Here is a 19,264-nt window from a genome sequence, read left to right as displayed (position 1 = left end):
ACTAAATCTTTTTGTATTAAGCATTGTTTACATGCTTCTAAAAAACAATCTTTACATTTAACTCTTAATTTTTTACTAGGATACCATTTACATAAAAAAACATGGTATGCTATCTGAACCTGTTTCTTTTACCCATTTATGTTTACATTCTATTTCTATATCCATAAATTCTAATTCTTCATCTGAATCTGATAAATTTTTTATATTTGAAAATTCTTGTATAAAATTTTCATAATCTGATTGTTCTTCTATATTATAATTATTATTATAATCTTCTATTGAAATAATACTATAAACTGATTCTTTATCTGAAATATATTCATCAATTTCTAATAAATCTTCATTAGTACATTCTACAAGATTACTTCTTTTATCATTATTATTTATCCTTTTTGGACATGTTTTAGCTAAATGATCTATCTCTCCACAAACATAACAATTTAATTTATTAGGATAATTTCTTTCTGGTTTATATTTTCTTACATGTTTATTTTCATCTAAATAAGGTTTTCTTCTATTAGATTTTCTAAGATAATATTTAAAATTATCCAAATCTTTTTCTTGTTCAATTTTCTTTTTACCTTTATTTTTCTTTTTAATCTGTATTTTCTTTTTCTTTGTAGTACTTTGTTTAACTTGCTGCTGTATTTCTTCGATCTTTTCAAACGTTTCTTTGATTCTTCTGATGTCTGATTGAGAAATCTGTTCTGGATCTTGAGCTGATTGAAATGATTCTGGAAGGTTAATTGGGCTTTTCTGTTTAAGGTCCATTGGACTTATAAGTCTAATAATAGAATTTCCAGTCTGCTGTGTCAGACATTTGGGAAAAAGACAAGAGTTTTTCAGATTTGACTCAATCAATCCAAGACTTTTGTGTCCCGAATTCAAGAAATCTCAAGAATTATTGTATGAAAAGTAGATTTTTACTGTTTTCTTTTTGAAAAATTTGTAAAGAATCTTACTGTTTTATAAAGTAAGATTTGATAGTATAGCTTTTTACTGTTTTCTTTTTGACGTTTTGAAAAAAGCAAAGATTCCTTGCTTTTGAAAAACGCTTTCTTTCTCTTTTCTCTCCTATAAAAGGAGATCATTATGTCCTGTATTTGGGTCTGATCCTGTTAATACTTCATGTATTTTACTAAAAAAATTATAAGGATTATTCCCTAATGCAATTAGTGCTTCAAATTCTGGTTGTTTATCTTTCTTATAAGCTTCCCATGTAGCTTTAGCACTTTCTCCTAAAAATGTTTCTAAATATCTATACATTTCTAATGTTTCCATATTATCTGATAATCTAATATAATGTCCTATTATTGTATTCTTCCATACTTCTATAATATTATTCCAAGTCTGAGGATCATGTGCTGTAATATTTAATAACTGTCGTTTATGTGGTGTTTGAAAATCTATTACAAGAATGGAGTTAGGCCCAAGTTCATATATCTCAGATGGCATGTTTAAAAAAAAGAAAAAAAAAAAAAAGAAAAGAAAAAAAAAGGATATTATTTTACCAAAAGAAAAAGAAATCTCAATTAAGAAGAGTACTGAGTAGGATTTTTCATAATTGTTTTAACAACCCCCCTACAACAGCCTTAAAATCCTTGAAATAACCTCTTTTTCAGGGACCCCCCTCTTATATATATATATATATATATATATATATTTTAAAGACTTACATACTTATTTTTATTATTAAATAGTTGTTTATTGGACCATGACTAATAAAAGTAATTAACATAATCAATCATGTATATGTGTTCATTCTTCAAAGTTCATGTCATGGAATGGACTTGGCCAACTATTTTACCCATAGTTAACATAAACGATATCTTGACCGCCTGGTCGACCCTAGAATTAGTAAATCAAACGGTAAATTGGGTTGATTCTCTAAATCATTCAAACAAAATATTGACTCACTAATTTCTATCTTCAACAAATCAATCTTCATTAAATGGCGTGAAACTTGGACTCTGTGACTTGCACATATACCATTTCTAATATACTCACCAGCATTGATGGCAACATTGCTCCAGCAGCCATGACCATGCTTGAGTATACAGTTTCTAAGCCTCTGGTCTTCATCTGGAGACCATAATCCCTTTTTCTGCTTCTTCTTTCCCTTATCTGATGCCTTATCATGCCCCATTAATGTCAAACTGAATCTTTCCGAATCAATATATGTTATGATGGTTATAATGATTGTATGTGTTTGTACGAGAGAGGGAGTGAAAAGAAAGGGAGAATAGAAACTTGGTGTGAGGATAGCAAACCCCTGAACGCAGGAATTTAAAAGAGGGATTAGTTGAAAATGTTTTTTGTTTAAGAAATAAGAAACTGTACCTTCTAAGGTTTTAATATTGCCAATATTGTTCATGTGGCTTGTGGATTTGAGGTTAGGTATCCACCATGTCCCTTTCTAGGAACTTTTAGGAATCCTTGGGAAGAGTTGAGAACAAGAACTCCATTCTTATAAGATGGCTAATATTATGCATAAGTTGAAATTAAAAGTGAAATTTGAAAATGAAATGGCGTCGATAATTTTTTACACAATTAGGAGGCGTTAATATGTAAGAATAACTTTGACCAATATTAGAACCAAAAGTTGTCGAAAGACTACTAGATAAATGCTGTTGAGAATGAGGGAACTTGGCATTCGGAAGTGTTGAAAATGTGCAAAGTTCAACAATGGCTAGATATATAGATAATGTTGGGTTTTTAATTGGATTAAATTACTCTTCCTAGTTTGTTAACCTCTTGAGATGAAACTCAATGATCAACAAGTGCGATCAGAGTCATTGTAACCTATACTTTGCCACGTAGATACACAAGATGAACTTTTGGATGTGTACGAAATATTAGAATGAATGAGTGGTTTTTAATTAATCGCGATGCAAGAAAATTTCATGTTGTTGGTGAATTCTTAGTGTGGTGAAGCCATCCTTGGTAACGTAGGGCTTCGTGCGGTGGAGATGATGTGGACATTGGTAAAAAAAAAGTGTGGATAGACTAAACAGGTCATCATTTGAGGGCTGCCATGATGATCATTGGTGACTATGATGACACGGCGTTTCATTCGAGCAGAGTTGTCAAATATATGCAATCAAAATTTCGACATTGAGCATACATGAGTATGGTCTTGAGTTTATAAAAGGAATCAGCTGCTTCACTTAAGGTTGATCCTTTCATATGGAAACTAAAATTCCAACAAGAAATGAGGTGATGAGGTGATTCAATTCAATTATCATGTTAGTTATTAATGTAAAAGTTAGATCAATGACCTATGTTGAGGAAATAAACCCTTTATGTTTGGTTGTATCTAAATGGTCGCTTCCCTAGACTTGCTCGGTAAATACTTTAAGATTTTAATTAGAGAGAAATAATTTTAAGAATGATGTGATAAGTAACTTAAAAGTAAACTTAAATAAGTAAAACCAAACATGTTTGAAATCCTTGTTGAATTGGACAAAATCCAATAATTTCATCTTTTACTTGTTGAATTGGACAAAATCCAATAATTGTTGAATATGTGATCGTTAATTTCAGCTTTTACTTGTTGAATTGGACAAAATCCAATCATTTGTGTCAATCACTGTTGGAATGAAGACTGTCCCCAAAGATCTAAACTAATTATACTACCACGCCAAATTTGCATTTCACGACCACTGGTGAATTATATAATATAAATTAATAATTATTGAATTAAAAATCGTTCTATAATTGAATCGTCTATATTAAATTAATAACGAACTATTCTGACCAAAAGGAACAGTTTATTCAAGATGGTAATCGAAAAACATAAAATTATATTAGTTATCAATTTTAATGTTTAATCTGTTAGAATGAAAATATGTATTCAATTAATGGATTCATAATCTTTATAAATTGATGTTATGAGACTTGAACTTATGTGTTTTGTCTGATGTTAATACTATGTTAATTTACTATGTCATTTTAGAAAATTAAATTAAAGTATGTATATTGATTTAATTATTATTTTTAACTTTACTAATGAATAATATTGTCATAAAAGTCTATGTTATTATATATTAAGGTCCATATTGGCCGGTTGAAGTTATTGAACCTACCACTTTCCCAATTGTCAATTAAGAATAAATACAGAAAACAATATAAAGGTTTGTGTGTGTACATAAATAATATGTATTAAATATTCAAATTTTATTTTTGTCTAAACACAACGCATATTTTTCAATTGTGTATTTTTTTATATGGAATTGAATGATATTAAGAGTCTGTTTGAGCCACATTATAATGAGAATGAGAATGAGAAATAGAGCCGTTATGGGCCCCACACCAGAAATAGAAATTCAAAAATGGTGGCTTGATGTGATGGATAACGATCATATTTTTCATTTTAATGAGGTAAAAATGTGGCTCAAACGGGGGCTAAATATAAAAAAGAAGTTCAAATCTTATTCAATCATGTACTTATGAAAAATGTACTTAATTTCATACATAAATTATGCCAACAGTGAAATATATATTGAGGTGACTTTCATTTTATTCCTTCCTACCGGCAATTTTATTGTTCTTCAATTGAAAAATGATATGTTTATGATTCATACACGGATTGGTGGAGAAAGTAAAATGTTTATAATTTATAAAAAATAAAATACTTAATGATTTGTACTTCAACAGTTCAACCCCACGATAATAATTACTTTAATAGTAATTACACATGCATTACGTGTTACATAATTCTATTAGAATTTATTAAAAACTATTAAACCAGTAAGGATCGGAAAATCAATATTTTTATGTATATAAAGGTACAAACTAATAATTGAAGATGTCAAGGGTTTCCTTCCTTTTCAAATTAGTGCACTGTAATGTTTTAAAAAGCTGATTTTTTAAAATTTATTTAATATAAATACTTAATATTTTAATCCATATAAAGAATAAAGATAGTGTAGAAAAACAGATGATATTGAGACAAAATAATTTCACCCACTTCCATTCATGTAGTTCATGTATATTTATACAATGTAACAATTTATTCGAACTAGACTTCTATAATTAGGTTTTACAATATAAGAATATAAAGTGATGATGCTAATCTAAGTGAACAATTTAAATTAGATGATGATATGATCGCTCACTAGTTTCTCGAGATGAGATTTGGCTACTACTATTGATAGGACTTGGATGTTGATCGTGTAGTTTAGAGTTTTCAGCTTGTTTGTATTCTTGTGCCTTATCCTTAACACACCCATGCAAGACAGAGTCATGTTAGAGACTCTGATCTTGAACCATAATTGAGTGAATGGTGCGAAAGACAATTGTTTAGTTGATGCATCAGACTTCATCATTTTCTTTATTTCACTTGTTTGATGAAACGACAAGAAGGTGAGCACGAAACCTATCTAAAGTGGAGCTTAGTTTAAGCGATCGAACAAATGATAGGGGCTTATATTCGGCCTCAGTGGAAGATCAAGCTACATATTTGTGCTTTGGAGAGCACCAAGAAATTAGATTATATCATGTTAGTTCGTAATAGGAGGCGGCGGATGTATTTATTTTGAGTAAGGAGCCTAGTGACTCAACTCTTAGGAAGTAATGTAATGGCTCCTAGTCCTCGATACGAAATCGTAGGGATACAGAATGGATGAATGAGGACACATCAGAATGGTTGTTTCCCATGACCAAAAGGTCATCAAAATATACTACGAAATAGATTATGATGCAAGAAGATAAGCAAAAGAAGAGGGAAGAATCGTGGATGGATTTTTGAAACCCATAGGAGGGAACAATACCTTTGAATTCGTTATCCCAGACTCTAAGTGCCTGTTTGAGACCATAAATGCCTTTCTTGAGACGACAGACATGGATGGGATGATTAAGGTCTTTGAAGTTGGGTGGTTGGTCTGTATAGACCTCCTCGTTTAGTGTGTTACAGAGGAATGCATTCGGGGTCGGCCCTAAAAATTATGAGACCCTATTTTAGAGCCTTATTTCGAATTTCAAATTCAAAGTTACAATTCAAAATATTCTAAATTCTCACAAATAAAATTTGTCTATGAAGAAGCTGGAATATCATATTATCCATCATATTTTACCTTTTCAGTGTGTGTGTATATAAAAAGTAAATCCATGCTGCTGATATTGAAATTTCTTAGTCATTTATATATTTCTGAAGAAATTTATATAAATATATGCAAAACACTTTTTTATTAGTTTTGTCCGCCATTAATATTTTTCTAGCCATATATATTTTTCTTCAAAATTGGATGAATTAAGAAGAAACCCTTTGTACTTTTGATTAATTTCTTTCTAGATCCCGTTTTCACCTCTATATTATGCTCATCTCATATGAAAATTTTAGATAATATAGATTATTTATGATTTAATTATTTATGATTTTGCAGAGAAATCAGTGTCTTTTCTTAACCAAAAAGGAAACGATTAATTTCAATTTTAGTTGACTTTATTTTTTATACTATTAAATTTCAAAATGAATAAAGATGCTATAGTAGTCTTATGTCACCATGGTCCAACAAAAATTATTTCATGCCTCACCACTATCAGTTTTTATTTTTATTATTAATTTTTTAAAGAACCTTAATTGATTTCATTTAATCATTATCTATTAATCTCAAATGACTTGAAGCCAGCTCATAGATGTACTGAGAATCAAGAGAAATGATTATTGAGTCTATATAACAACTAGTTACAATGAGCTTCAACATTTAAAAAGTATAATAAATGAAGCAAAAATTTCAAAAAAAATAAAAAATAAAAAATTATGCAAATAATAATGTATTGTTAAAAAAAAAAAATTATTTTTATCTTATCTTTGTCCAAAGAAGTAATCAAGAAAAAAACTCGAGTTCTGTTTATTTATGATATCTCCACATGTTTGCTCCTTGAATATTTAAGATTACGGATGGTTGTCTCCTTAAATATATCATATTTAGTTTATTAGGAAAGCAAAATCTCAATCGAATAGGAATGAACGAATATGACTTTTGTTGTTATCGCTAAATTTAGACAAGTACATTGGACTAGAATTTTTATTCAAATTAAAAAGCATTTTATTTTGTTAATAAAAATGAGAGAACAAAATGAAACTTCGATTGTTACGGATGAAGCATTCGACATGATCGCGGAGTATAATAACAAGATTTTAATTTTAATTTTGCTTTTAGTATTGTCTTTGAAGAGGTTATTAATATTCGTAACATACAAAGATCATAACATAAAAATTAACAAAATACACCAATTATATTGAGTATCTTTACACTCTAATGTTATATTTTACAGTATAGTTAAAAAATAAATAAATAAATTGTTATCTATTCACCAGAATATAGTTGGTAATCACGTTACGTAATCATCAATATAATAATAGTTCAACACAAATTTAGTCCACTTAATTACATCAAACGTCATCTGTTTGATGACATCAACAACCTCTTGCCTTTTTAATTTCCATGTCAAGATTCTATTTAATAAATAAAAGTAAAAAAAAAATCAAGATTTTATTTTATCATGAATTAAAGTGGAAAAATATTATTTAAAAAAAAATCCAAATGACGAAAGCTGATTTATTAATACATCCTACCCTGTTTCAAGTGATTGAAGTTTAGATTGAATTTGTTGTAGGAGGAAAATTCTTGCTCCAAACTAACTTCTAAGAAAGGTCGTTTCGAATCTGGATAATTCAATTTCACAATTATTATTATTATTATTATTATTATTATTATTATTATTATTATTATTATTATTTATTTTATTTTATTTTATTTTATTTTATTTGCCTATTAAACAAAAGAGATATAAACGAAAGATTGGGAAATTCATGATTTATCCTTATTTTAAATTTATATAATAAAAAACCATTTAGTTTAAAACAAACATAAATCCCTGTCTGACTCCATTTTTACAAGACCATTATCTTACTCATTTTCTTTCTCTCTTATTTTCAATCACACAATCTTCCATAAAATAATATTACATGCAAATAAAAAACTTTTCATTCTTTTTTAACCACACATTTTGAAAAAAAAAAAAAACACTATTCCAACCATTAAAATTTGATAAAAAAAAAAAAATAGGAGCCAAACGGAGGCTAAAATCAAATTTTATACCGTTGCGAAGTACAAGTGGATCCCAGTGTCTAGCTTTTATTGAAAAGGAAATGAAAAATGACAACAACAACAGTACAATAATTGATTAAAATCCAGATGAAAATTTCTCCCAAGGAGGCGCTAATTGCTCACAATTAGTAAATTCTATCTTGGTTACCAAACTTTTGACTTTAGCGATAAAAATCTTTTAAATAAAGATGTTCACGGGACTTTAAATTTGTGTTAGTCGATTCAAAGATTTTCCATAGCACAGGACGACATTTTAAGCTCAATCCAAAGATTGAACATTACTTCATCAGTGTTACATCTTGGCTAGAACACATTTGCAGGGACAACATTAATAAGCCCAGTACCACCATTCTAATCCTGTCCCCACGCCTACGGGGCATATTTCGTGCGCAATACTGGAATCTAATTCAACTTACCAAATATGTCAAAAGAACCATCAACAATTCTTACATTGAATCCCCTACAGCAATCTAGACGTCAAATTTCGTTTGTGTTCAGCAAAATGCTCAACAAGTTTTAGAAATAAGAGAAGACTTCAATCATAATGTGACATCTTCCACAAACCAAGGCTGCGGGAAGAAACCAGGCTCTTAAATGAAAATCTGAAATCAAATAAAATTCAAAGAAATAAAACCGGTAATTTGGAGTTATATATTTGTTGGATTTGCTAAGTTGACCACAAAACTTGGGTCTTTCAGAGTCACTGACTTGAATTCTCTGGGTGCATCTATCTTCGTATGAGTTTCTAGGAAGAATCTATGAGTGGATCATGTTGAACTGGAAACGGGATAGCTGCTGCGGAATGGTGGAAATTACAGGTCCGTATCTCTGATATGGAAAACAAGGAGTATTTATAATTATGTGATTACCATATAAAGATGATCTTTACCACAAACCCTAACAGAAAGTGTGAAAACAAAAGCTATGTTCCTGTCACAATTTAAGTGGAGACAGGATGAGGAGAACAAATCAAGCAAATGATGTATAAACCAGCAGACAAGGCAAAAATCTCACACCTGAACATTGTCATAGAGTTCAAATAACGGAACAGCAAGAAGTTTCAAGTTCTTCGGAACAGCAAAGTACTCTCTCTCTGACAGGTGAACAATGAAAAGCTTCTTGCACTCCTACATTATGAATAATACGTGGTCAGCTGTCTTGACAACAAATGAGAATACAGACCAAAATGCATATATACTAATGGAAGGATGTTTGCTGATGATATTACTTTGGGTTTTGCTATATGTGGAGGGCAGTAAGGGTACATTGTGGTTTCAAAATTTGGTCTCCACCATGTTGCCACACATTCACCTATCTGCAACGAACATTGCAACAAAGAATGAGAAAGAAGAATCAAGTACATATACAAATAAATATCTTTAGCGAAGGCCAAGAAAAGAGATGTGTAAAAGATCATGATGCAGATCCTGTGTACAGCAAATAAGATAAGATCATATAATATTCAGCCTTAGTTTCTCAGTTGTGGCATATAGAGTAAAATTCATACGACGTCCATCCTTCCTTTCTTAGATGTATACATATTTACCCAAACAAAACACCAGGTAGATTATTCACTATCAATCAGAGATCACATTTAGTTATGCATATTTACGTTGCACATTCCCTTTTCACATGAATAATCTCTAAAGCACGTTGAAATGTTGAATTATACTTTTCCCATTTCAAAATTTATCCTGATTATATCTACCAAGCATTTAGGTCAGGTGATTATTCCATAAAGAATTACCTGCCAATCTGGCTCAAGACCAGGTGAATTCACAGCGAGTTTGCTGGAAAGTTTCCTTTTCAAGCCTTCAATTTCTGCAAAACGATGTAAAAATAAAATAAAATAAAATAAAAATTGAAGATAAATAAAACTAGACACAAAATAAACTCAAAAAGTCCATGGCCAGAATATGAGTTGTCGTTTTTGTTGTTCTTTTAAGAGGGAGTCAAACATTGTACCGTTCTCTCCCGGCTTCAGTCGGCCACCTGGGAGTTTACAGAAAGTATTTCCAATTTGCAGAAGAAGAATATGGGGATGATTATGCTCTTCTACCTGTGGGAGTCCACCATGTTTTTCAATTATCTATATGGCCATATTGCTTACCACATGCTAAGTTATTATCATGATGAATAGCAAAAGAAAATACAACAAGGTAGAAATTCTCCATGCACGTTAAAATGTTAAGGAAGGAACACAGTTCAGCATTAAATGGCCTAATCAGAGACCTTATAGAAAAACTATAATGCCACATGCAAGACCTCTGCTATTATTTATAGCTAAACAGACTCAAAAATCTTCTATAATATGTTTCATCTGCAACCTGTTCTACTGTCCAGTTATATATTTAGCCTGTTTGGTGTAGATTAAAATCTTCTAAAAATCTCAAGTCAAAGTTAATAATTAATTTTAACCTATCATTTCATTGGACCCACAACTTTTCAGACACAGTTCATCAACTTTTCTAAAAATCTGATTTTAATCTACACCAAACAGGGTCTTAATGTTTGCTAAGTTCTAAGCTTAATAAGTATTAAGGATCTCAAACATTTCTTTAACAAGATTTAATCACACTATGGACTTCGATGCAGAAAGAAGGCTCAAATTCCAAGTTTTTCTGAACAACATGAAAACAACTAAGCCTTGTTTGGCTACCAATAATCACATATTTTTTTAATAACTTTTTATCAACATATTTAATGGGACCCACAAATACTAACCACTTATTCATTACTTATTTCTATTTATTTATAGCTTCAACAGTTCATAAACAACTCAAAAAAGTGCTTTAATTTGATGAGTGTTAAGATAAAGTGACCAAGAAGACTTATTGTCGTTCCAATCCTTACTTCTAGAGATCTCTAAAACATAAAATGTACAATCCACACCAGTACCCCTATAGTGGATTGGAAATAGGCCCTTAGGGGAGTCCCTTCTTTATCCATAATGAGCAAAACGGAAACAACAAATAAAACCTTTTTATCAATAAATTTCGAGTTGTCTACGTGAATCCTGAATTCCACATTTCCCCCACTCATTGCTAGATCTGGTGGGAAATCTAACAACTAGATCATCAGTGACTACAATAGACTATGTTAGTTTTGATGTACCCCTCCCTGTCTCTTCCTGACTTAACCAAAATCATCTCATTCTTACGAGCGGTGCCTTGTTAGGTCAAAGCAAAACATGACCAACCAGCTAAGTCATCCTCACCTTAGTTTACCCTCAATCAGCCCCAAGTCCACTTATTGGCATATATACTCATTTCATATCTAATTCTTTTTAATTTAGTTGCACAACAATCTTACCATCCTCATTTTCGCTACATTCATCTTAGAACATCTCAACCTCAATAAGCATAGAGTGCCTAACCTCGTTTTTGTAGAACTTGCCTTTAACCTAAATAAAATCTTCATATTGCATAGAATTCTTATAGCACTTCTCCATTTTATCCAGAATGAGTAAACATAGAGACTTTGTTGTATCTTCTCAAATTTTGTGCATTGCATTACTAACTACAAGCGTGGAGAAACTCAAAAGCTAACATACCAAGATAATCCTGCTTTGACACAAAAACACATTGTACATTACATTACTTCAAATGTAACAAGCCACAGAAAACTGAACTCATCAAGCTTAAAAAGTGTTATGAAGACAGTGGGGACTCTTGTGTTTCTATCATTTTTGCATCACGGCACTTCAATATTTTCATACTTTTCAAATAGTCTATATAAAATTTACCATCATATTCAAAAAACTCCACCATTTCTAGTGTAAACTTCTCCCAGTTAGAGCATGTTCGACTAAGCTTAAAAATAAGTGAACATTTACTTTTTAAGTAACTCTTTATTTCCAAATATGCATAGATACGTTTATCATTCATACTTTTTAAAGTCTTCTTTTAAAAAAATAAAAAATAAAAAACTAAAAAACTAAACTTATTTTGGAAGTAATTCTAACCGTGCCAAAGAATCAAATTACTTATTTACTCAGAGGTAACTTTTTATGCTTAGCCAAATACGCTCTAGGCAGAAGCAATTCCATCCAGAATGAAAGAAACAGAAAATTCAAACAAGATTGTTCAATAATTGAGTACAGAAACAGTTACTTTATATTATTTTATATCTACACACACATACACATTTGAGTACGGAGGATATAGAAATCAGTACATACCAACAAAATTCCTTCGACGCTAGTCCTCATCCCCTCCTTCATGTAACTGGAATTCAAAACCCAAACGAAACACATCACAACGATGTAAAACACAAATCCAAAGAACAGGCGTGAACCCTGCACGATATCAATCAATTCGATCTATCTAGGGTTTAAGAATCATAACAAAAACGCACTTGACTTTCATGCGGGCAAGGCGATCGGCGACGGAGGTGTCTTTCTCCATTTTGGGCTCTTTGGCGCCGAAAGTGTAGCTTGGCAGTGGATACGTATTTACCACTGCTGACGACACCATTTTCGCTTATCTGTAATTCTTCAACCGGCAAAGCGGGAGAGCAGAGAGGCAGTGGAGCGGTTGACGCTTGACGCCCATTTCTTTGGTTAATATATATTTTAGGGTTTGTTTGATTGCGAAAGTAGAATTTGGGAATTTGGATAGAAAGAAAATGAATTTCAGAAAATTGAAATATCTGTAAATTATTATTTTGAAAATGGTAAATTATTGTGTTTGATTAGTATAATTTTTTACGTGGAAAATATTAAAGTAAAAGGGTTTTTTAGTGTTCATTTGACTTTGTTTTACATGAAAATTGTCAATTTAAGGAATATTCACTTCTATTATTATTCCTAGAATTTGTTCTCATTGCCATTATTTCCATTGCCAACCAAAAAAAAAAAGAAGAAAAAAACGATCAAAAAATTATTTATATTTTGGTGTTCGTTTGACTTTGTTTTACATGAAAATTATCAATTTCAAGGATATCTTTTTTTACAATTGTTCCTAAAATTTGTTCCTATTGCCAACAATTAAAAAAAAAAGAATAAAAAAGGTGGAAAACCAAAAACCACCTACGCCTTAGGAAAATAAAAGATGGAAAATCACCCTTTAAGGTGTTTTACCTAAAAATTCATGGGAAATCAATTTTCTGAAAAATTTTGTCAATCAAACAGGCCAAAAGTGGAAGTTGAAATTCGAATTCCAAGTTCCATGAAAATTTTCGTACAATCAAACGGGACCTTAGGGATTTTTCCCGGAAAATATACAGAGTTCATACTGGATTTTGAAATGAAAAAATTTTGTCAGTGTATTTTATATTTTTTTCCATCTTTGAATGATATTTCGACACGTCTTGTGAACAATTCTGTACAAAAATTCTGTACTTATAGCATAACTCATATTTTAAGCTTTTTTGTTACGAGAATTGATTTTTTCATCGTTAGAGACAAAAACATATTCCACTTGAGAGAAAAGTAAAAAATGACGGTTGAAATAGTAAAATAATGATCAAAAACTTAATTTTTTGAAATGAAAAATCAATACTAAACATGTACTTATAATGGATTGATAACAGAAATCTGAAATAGTTTCGCGTAAGATATAACTCCTCCACCTATTGAAAATCGCAAAAAAAAAAAAAAATCTGTATTTAAAATCTTGTTGGTTATTTAAAAAAAAGTACAAAAATACACAAGAGCACAAATATTTTAAAACTGCCGAAAATTGATTTTTATTGATCAATGAGACATCTATTTATACAAAAAAAATGAAAACTAAAATGTAGAAAATTTTGCTATAGATTGAACAAATCAAAATAGCATGATAAAATGATCATAATCCTAACCATCACTGACATCTTTATTGTCCAAATAATTGTTGGGAATCTACTTATCATGCGCTTCAGAAATAAAAACGAATTTCAATTTTCACCAATAATCTACTTTGTGTTTAGATAGAAACTATGATAGAAATTATACATTTTAGAGATCTGTAAACTCTTTTGCTATTCTTTCGTTCCAATAATCTTGATCTGTCGTCTATAGCAATTCAATTGTCCAACCTCCAACGGTGATCCACATAAAGAACAAGATTGTATTTCTTTTTCTTATACTAGCAAGAATGAATTTTCTACAAATTTTGAAAATTCTAGTCATATTTATATAAGTCCAAACAGGCTTGATCTGACTAATAAAATATTTAATTAACACATTTAATTAAATTCGGTTTGTGAATTAATTAATATAATTAATTCGGGCTTATAAATACGCAACACAATTAATTAATTTATACAACGTTTGTTAAATTAATTAATTGATAAAGTACAATATTCTAATTCTTTTTTTGTGTGCGACCCTTTAGGTTCCCCGTCACGATGCCTAACGACATGAAATACTTTAAAAATTCAAAATTCTGAAATCAGGTTGGATGTTTTATTGTTCAAAAATCAATTTTTAATATAGAAATATTAAATATTATAATATAAATTTTACTGCAAACCCTAATTAATTTCTCATCTCATTCCTCTCTCTTTATCGCTCTCCTATCTCGTTTCTCTCCCTCTATCCCTCACTTTCTATTTTTTGACGAAGACGTAGTCACCGTTGTCATTGCCACTGTGAATACGCCGCCACCACCACGCTCAACACACAACCACCGAGCAATGTCGATCTAAAGCAGTAGTCCCACTACAAAGATGATGCTATAGCTCGTTACTCCGAAGAAGCCAACACCGCCATGCAATGTTGAGACACTGCCGACCATTACAGCCGCACGAAAGGCTATCGCGCGCAAGGCCACTGGATGGCTAAAAGGTATTGCAGCAACGCAGTGGTTGAGGGTTGGTGATGTTAAATGTATTGGTTAAGTGTTGGAGATTTTAGGCTGGTTTTCTTTGGTGATGGTGTGGTGATGTTAGGGTAGTTTATTGGCGGCGAAGATGGTGTGGTTTTCATGCTACCATGGTTTTTAGCAAAGACCACGTCAATCTCAGGCCTAATTAGATTTGCTTTATGGGTGGTTTTCACGTTGCCTCGTAGTGGTGATGAGGTGTGGTGGTGCTACTCGTAATCGTGGTGGGGTGTGGTTGTAGTCACAGTAATGGTGGTGCTGTAGTTGTGGCGGCAGTCACAGCGACTGCTTAAGATGGTGTTGGATGATTGTGACCAATTATTTGGTTGATTATGACTAATAATTAGTTGATTTGTAACATGTGACCTAAAAGTTTTGACTGTGACCCACAATTAATTAAGTTGTGATCGAAAAATTAATTGTGACCAGTTAATCTAATAATTTGTAGTGAATAAATGAGTCGTGACTAATAAAAGTTTTGATTTTGTGACTAATGAATAATCTGTGACTTTATAAAAATTTTGATTTGTGACATATAATTTTTTTTATATATAACCGATAAATAAATTGCGACCAATAATTTGATAAGTTGTGATCGAAAATTAATCTGTAACCAGTTAATTCATAAATTGTGACCAATTTGCATAAAAAATTGTGACCTTTATAAATCTAATTAATAAAATATAAATCAAATAAATTAGTTTATAATTTAAAAAAAACTGATTTTTGAAATTTAAAATTTTTATTCTTAATTTTGAAATGGGTCATACTTAACTTTTTAGTTATGAAAATTTTCCATTATGAAAAAATTCATATATAAGAAATTATGTATGGCCTATTTCAAAACTAGGGAACAAGGTTTAAAACTTCAAAGATCATATGTTAATTAAATTTGAGATCACAATTTTATACTATTTTATTACAAATTATCGAATTAATTGACCAGAAATTACTTTTCGATCATAAATAAAAAAATTTATAGGTCACAAATTATTTCATTATCATAATCAACAATTCTATAAAACACAATTTATTCATCAGCCATAAATCACAAATTTTATATTTCATAACCAAATTTTTAAGTTATATATTATTTATTAATCATAAAATACCCAATTTATTAGTCACAATCTCAAATAATTTGTCACAAATTAACTAATTTATTAGTCACAAACAATCAAAATAATCGCCATTCCACCCACAACCTCTGCCATGATCACCACCACCACCATTGACCAGCACTGCCAACATAACCATTACCTCACCACCGCATCTAACATCACAACCACCACCATCCAAACACCACCAAAAAAATCAAATCCATTATCATTCATCACCAGACCACCATCGCTACCTCTAGCGCCATCACCATTTCAAACTACCACCAACCACCCAAGAAGCTTCAACACTTTTACCTAGATAGCGCAACAATAGTTGCAAAAAGGTGCTTACACAGTGCGCAACGTGGCCAAAAATCATCATCGTCCACCGCCATCGCAACACTACTACCAACAACCACAATTTACAACTACAAAACCACCACACAACAAAGTAAAATTGCAATGCAGAATGTTGCGTGTTGTCACACTTGGCCAACCTACCTGGGATAATGACCCACTCATGGCGATCCACGTGGCATTCCTGTCGAGGTGGGCTACATCCAAACTATTTCGAGCCGAAGTCCATCTGTCGAGACTCCTTTTTTGTCCGAGGCCTACGAACCGAAGCCTACGAACCGAAGCCAGGCTGCTGGAACATGTTGAGAGCAGCTGAGGCCCTCAAGTGGAAGTATCATGACAAATGGCCGAAGCCCCGAAACTGATGCGAGAGCCTCTGAACCACAAGGAAACATCCTCCATGGCCACTTCTTCCAAGAGATCGCCTGCACAGATCTTATTCGAATGATTGATGGAACGTTTGTCATAAGCATAAAGGTCAAGTCTTGTCACTAGTATGGAGGCCCTGCACAATCAATAAATGCGCCGCAAGCTAACAAGTCAAGCCCCATACCTAGGAACAGATGTTTGAACTAAAGAGATGAGGTTACGTGCCACTTCATCAAAAGGCTCCCATTTCATATGTATTACTATAAATACTTCTCTCGTGTAATATCAAAAGACTAATACAAGAATCAATACAAAGAATTACATTTACTCAACTCTCTCTCATTTTACTTGCAATAAACAAATCGATTTTAGACACATTTACATATATATATATATTTATGAACACCGGTTGGTAATTATTGTACAATGGGATTACGAACAATCCGCCGGATTCCGAACGTCACCGTCCCGTGTCGTTGGGCTACTCACACGCCATTTGAAGCGCTCGTTTTAGACCATCCACGTGTTTTAGCGTGTTGGACATTCGCCCAAGCCCGGGTGGGACCGACATTTGTTGGCGCACTTTTTGGGATCAACACAGAATTCAAAGAAAACGGTCTCCATAACGTCCTTCACGACGACAGTAACCTCTACAACGTCCATCTCTATAACCTCCCTCATGATGTCTCTCGCAAAATCCACCGCCTCCGTCTCGCGCGCTTCACGTGGCCCTGGTGTTTTGATTTGTTGAGTTGCTGCACCAGTGTTGGATCTGTAGGGTTGTCGACAATAGTAGAAGGGATAGGACAGTGGGCGACGATGAGTTTGTAGGTGGAAAAAGGGCAACGGTGGTGGATCTACGTGCAACCATACTGTATATAACTATGTCGCGTTCGTCAATTGTGCGTCGCTGCAAGAGGAGCGGACCAACGTCTAAAATTGAGAGAATGGGCGTGTAGATAGAGGTACAAAGAGAGAAGATGGAAAGAAAAGAGGCAGAGTAATGATTAGGGTTTCGATGTAAAATTGGGGATGGGATAGATGGGGTGGGTGGATAAATATAATTTTATAATATTAATAACATCTAAAAGATAGTTATCATCTGATTTTTGAACCAAAATTCTTTCAATCTTACTTTTATGCCCCGTTTGATATTCATTTTTTTTAAAAATGTATTTTTCTCTTTCTTCTTTATAACCACACATTCTTTATTAAAATAATATTATACGTAAATAAAAAAAATTTCTTTATTTCTCAACTACACATTTCTCATCAATTTACTATTCTAAAATGCATTTTTACATAAAAATGGGTATCAAACGCAATTGGAAACTTAGAAACTCCACGCGAATGTAATTTCTGCAAAAGAAAATTATTTCAAAAAATACAACATACTTAGTTTTTATCACAAAAATAATAATTTTTTATTACATCTCGGCTGCTACTTAGAAAAATGAAGTAGCATATTATGACATCTTTTATTTGTTATTTCAATATTTTTGTGCATTCTTAGCTAATCTTTACAAAGAGCGACATCTTATATTTATATTTGTTATTTGAAAAGTATTTACAAATGATTTAATTTATAAATAAATAAAATCGAATGATAAATAATTGAATAATTTGATAATTTTTGTGAAATTTATAATATGTATAGATAAAAAATGATTTGATTGTTTTATAAATATAAATGAGGAAATAATTTATTTTACTCAAATTTCCCGTGTTCTAAAATTTCGCTTAAGCGGTGCCTAGGCTTTAAGTTCTAGTAAAACGCCTCACTTAACGTTTATACACTTTTTTTTTTCCAATTCTTAAATGGTTAAATTTTTTAATTCCTCTCTTTCGTGTTCCCTAAGGGCACTTTATTAAATATTTTTAATTTTTTCCCTTTTTTAAAAAGTTTTTGATTCGACTTTAGCCTATTAATTTTTTTTAATTTTTAAAAACAACTTTTCATTTAACTTTAATTTCAAAATTTTAAAAGATTTTATTTTTACAAAAGTTAAAAATGACTTTACGTAAACAGTTAAATAAGATTTAAGTTATGATACTATCTACGTTATATAATTATAATATTGAGAATCGTTATTTTGTTGTAAACTCAAAAAGCATGTAAGAAGTTTCTATAAATCTATTAAGTAGTTGAAAATTGAAAATATGAAAAACATTTTAATTTTAGCATTTCGAAAACTTGAAAATTATATAATTGTCTATAGTATTTTATTATTCTAGATGTTTGATATATATTATTTTAATTATTAAATGATTTTTGAAATGTTTAAAAATTTAAAATAATATTAAAAATGAGAAAACATTTTTTTTTACACTAAACCTTGTTTAAATTCACTTAAGCTCGTAAAACTTAAAACTTAAAGCTTAATAATGTTTTATGATTTTTAGAAATCTGCACCTTTCCCATCTTTTTAATTTTTTTATTTAAGTTTTTAATTTAAATAATTATTTATTAAGTACTATACAACTACGATAAGCTTTTATGTAAATAGTTTTAACTCTA

The 19,264-nt window shown here is 31.1% G+C and overlaps 2 protein-coding genes across 3 annotated transcripts in view; both read right to left on the bottom strand.

The window, feature by feature from the left end:
• The window catches only part of LOC111403946 (transcription factor LAF1-like), a 7,267-nt gene extending 5,121 nt beyond the window's left edge, over positions 1-2,146 (bottom strand). Inside the window, exon 1 of the mRNA XM_023032635.1 lies at positions 2,008-2,146. Coding sequence (XP_022888403.1) covers positions 2,008-2,146 — 139 coding nt within the window. The remainder of the gene's footprint in view (positions 1-2,007) is intronic.
• Positions 2,147-8,365: 6,219 nt separating this feature from the next.
• LOC111393184 (pre-mRNA cleavage factor Im 25 kDa subunit 2-like) lies at positions 8,366-12,667 on the bottom strand. Of its 2 annotated transcripts, XM_023018609.1 has the most exons (8): positions 12,471-12,667; positions 12,295-12,340; positions 10,080-10,173; positions 9,862-9,935; positions 9,343-9,429; positions 9,131-9,241; positions 8,823-8,942; positions 8,366-8,716 (listed from the first exon to the last, which is right to left on the bottom strand). In XM_023018609.1, the coding sequence occupies exons 1-7, from the start codon at positions 12,587-12,589 to the stop codon at positions 8,871-8,873; spliced, it is 603 nt and encodes a 200-aa protein (XP_022874377.1). In that variant the 5' UTR covers positions 12,590-12,667; the 3' UTR covers positions 8,366-8,716; positions 8,823-8,870. The 2 variants fall into 2 exon arrangements, with proteins under 2 accessions (XP_022874377.1, XP_022874368.1); XM_023018600.1 differs by having other exon boundaries at positions 8,496-8,942.
• Positions 12,668-19,264: the final 6,597 nt, after the last annotated feature.

The sequence above is a fragment of the Olea europaea genome, chromosome 1 (assembly GCF_002742605.1).
Source record: "Olea europaea var. sylvestris chromosome 1, O_europaea_v1, whole genome shotgun sequence".
Lineage (NCBI taxonomy): Eukaryota > Viridiplantae > Streptophyta > Magnoliopsida > Lamiales > Oleaceae > Olea > Olea europaea.
The sequence above is the reverse complement of the archived record's forward strand: the minus strand, read 5'-3'. Positions and strand labels throughout refer to the sequence as shown.

Coding starts and splice junctions, on each gene's coding strand:
- LOC111393184 (XM_023018609.1), bottom strand. CDS start 12,589: ATGGTGTCGTCAGCAGTGGTAAATACGTATCCACTGCCAAGCTACACT. Junction 10,174..12,294: donor GCGTCGAAGGAATTTTGTTG/GTATGTACTGAT, acceptor GGACTCCCACAG/GTAGAAGAGCATAATCATCC. Junction 9,430..9,861: donor GTCTTGAGCCAGATTGGCAG/GTAATTCTTTAT, acceptor TGTTCGTTGCAG/ATAGGTGAATGTGTGGCAAC.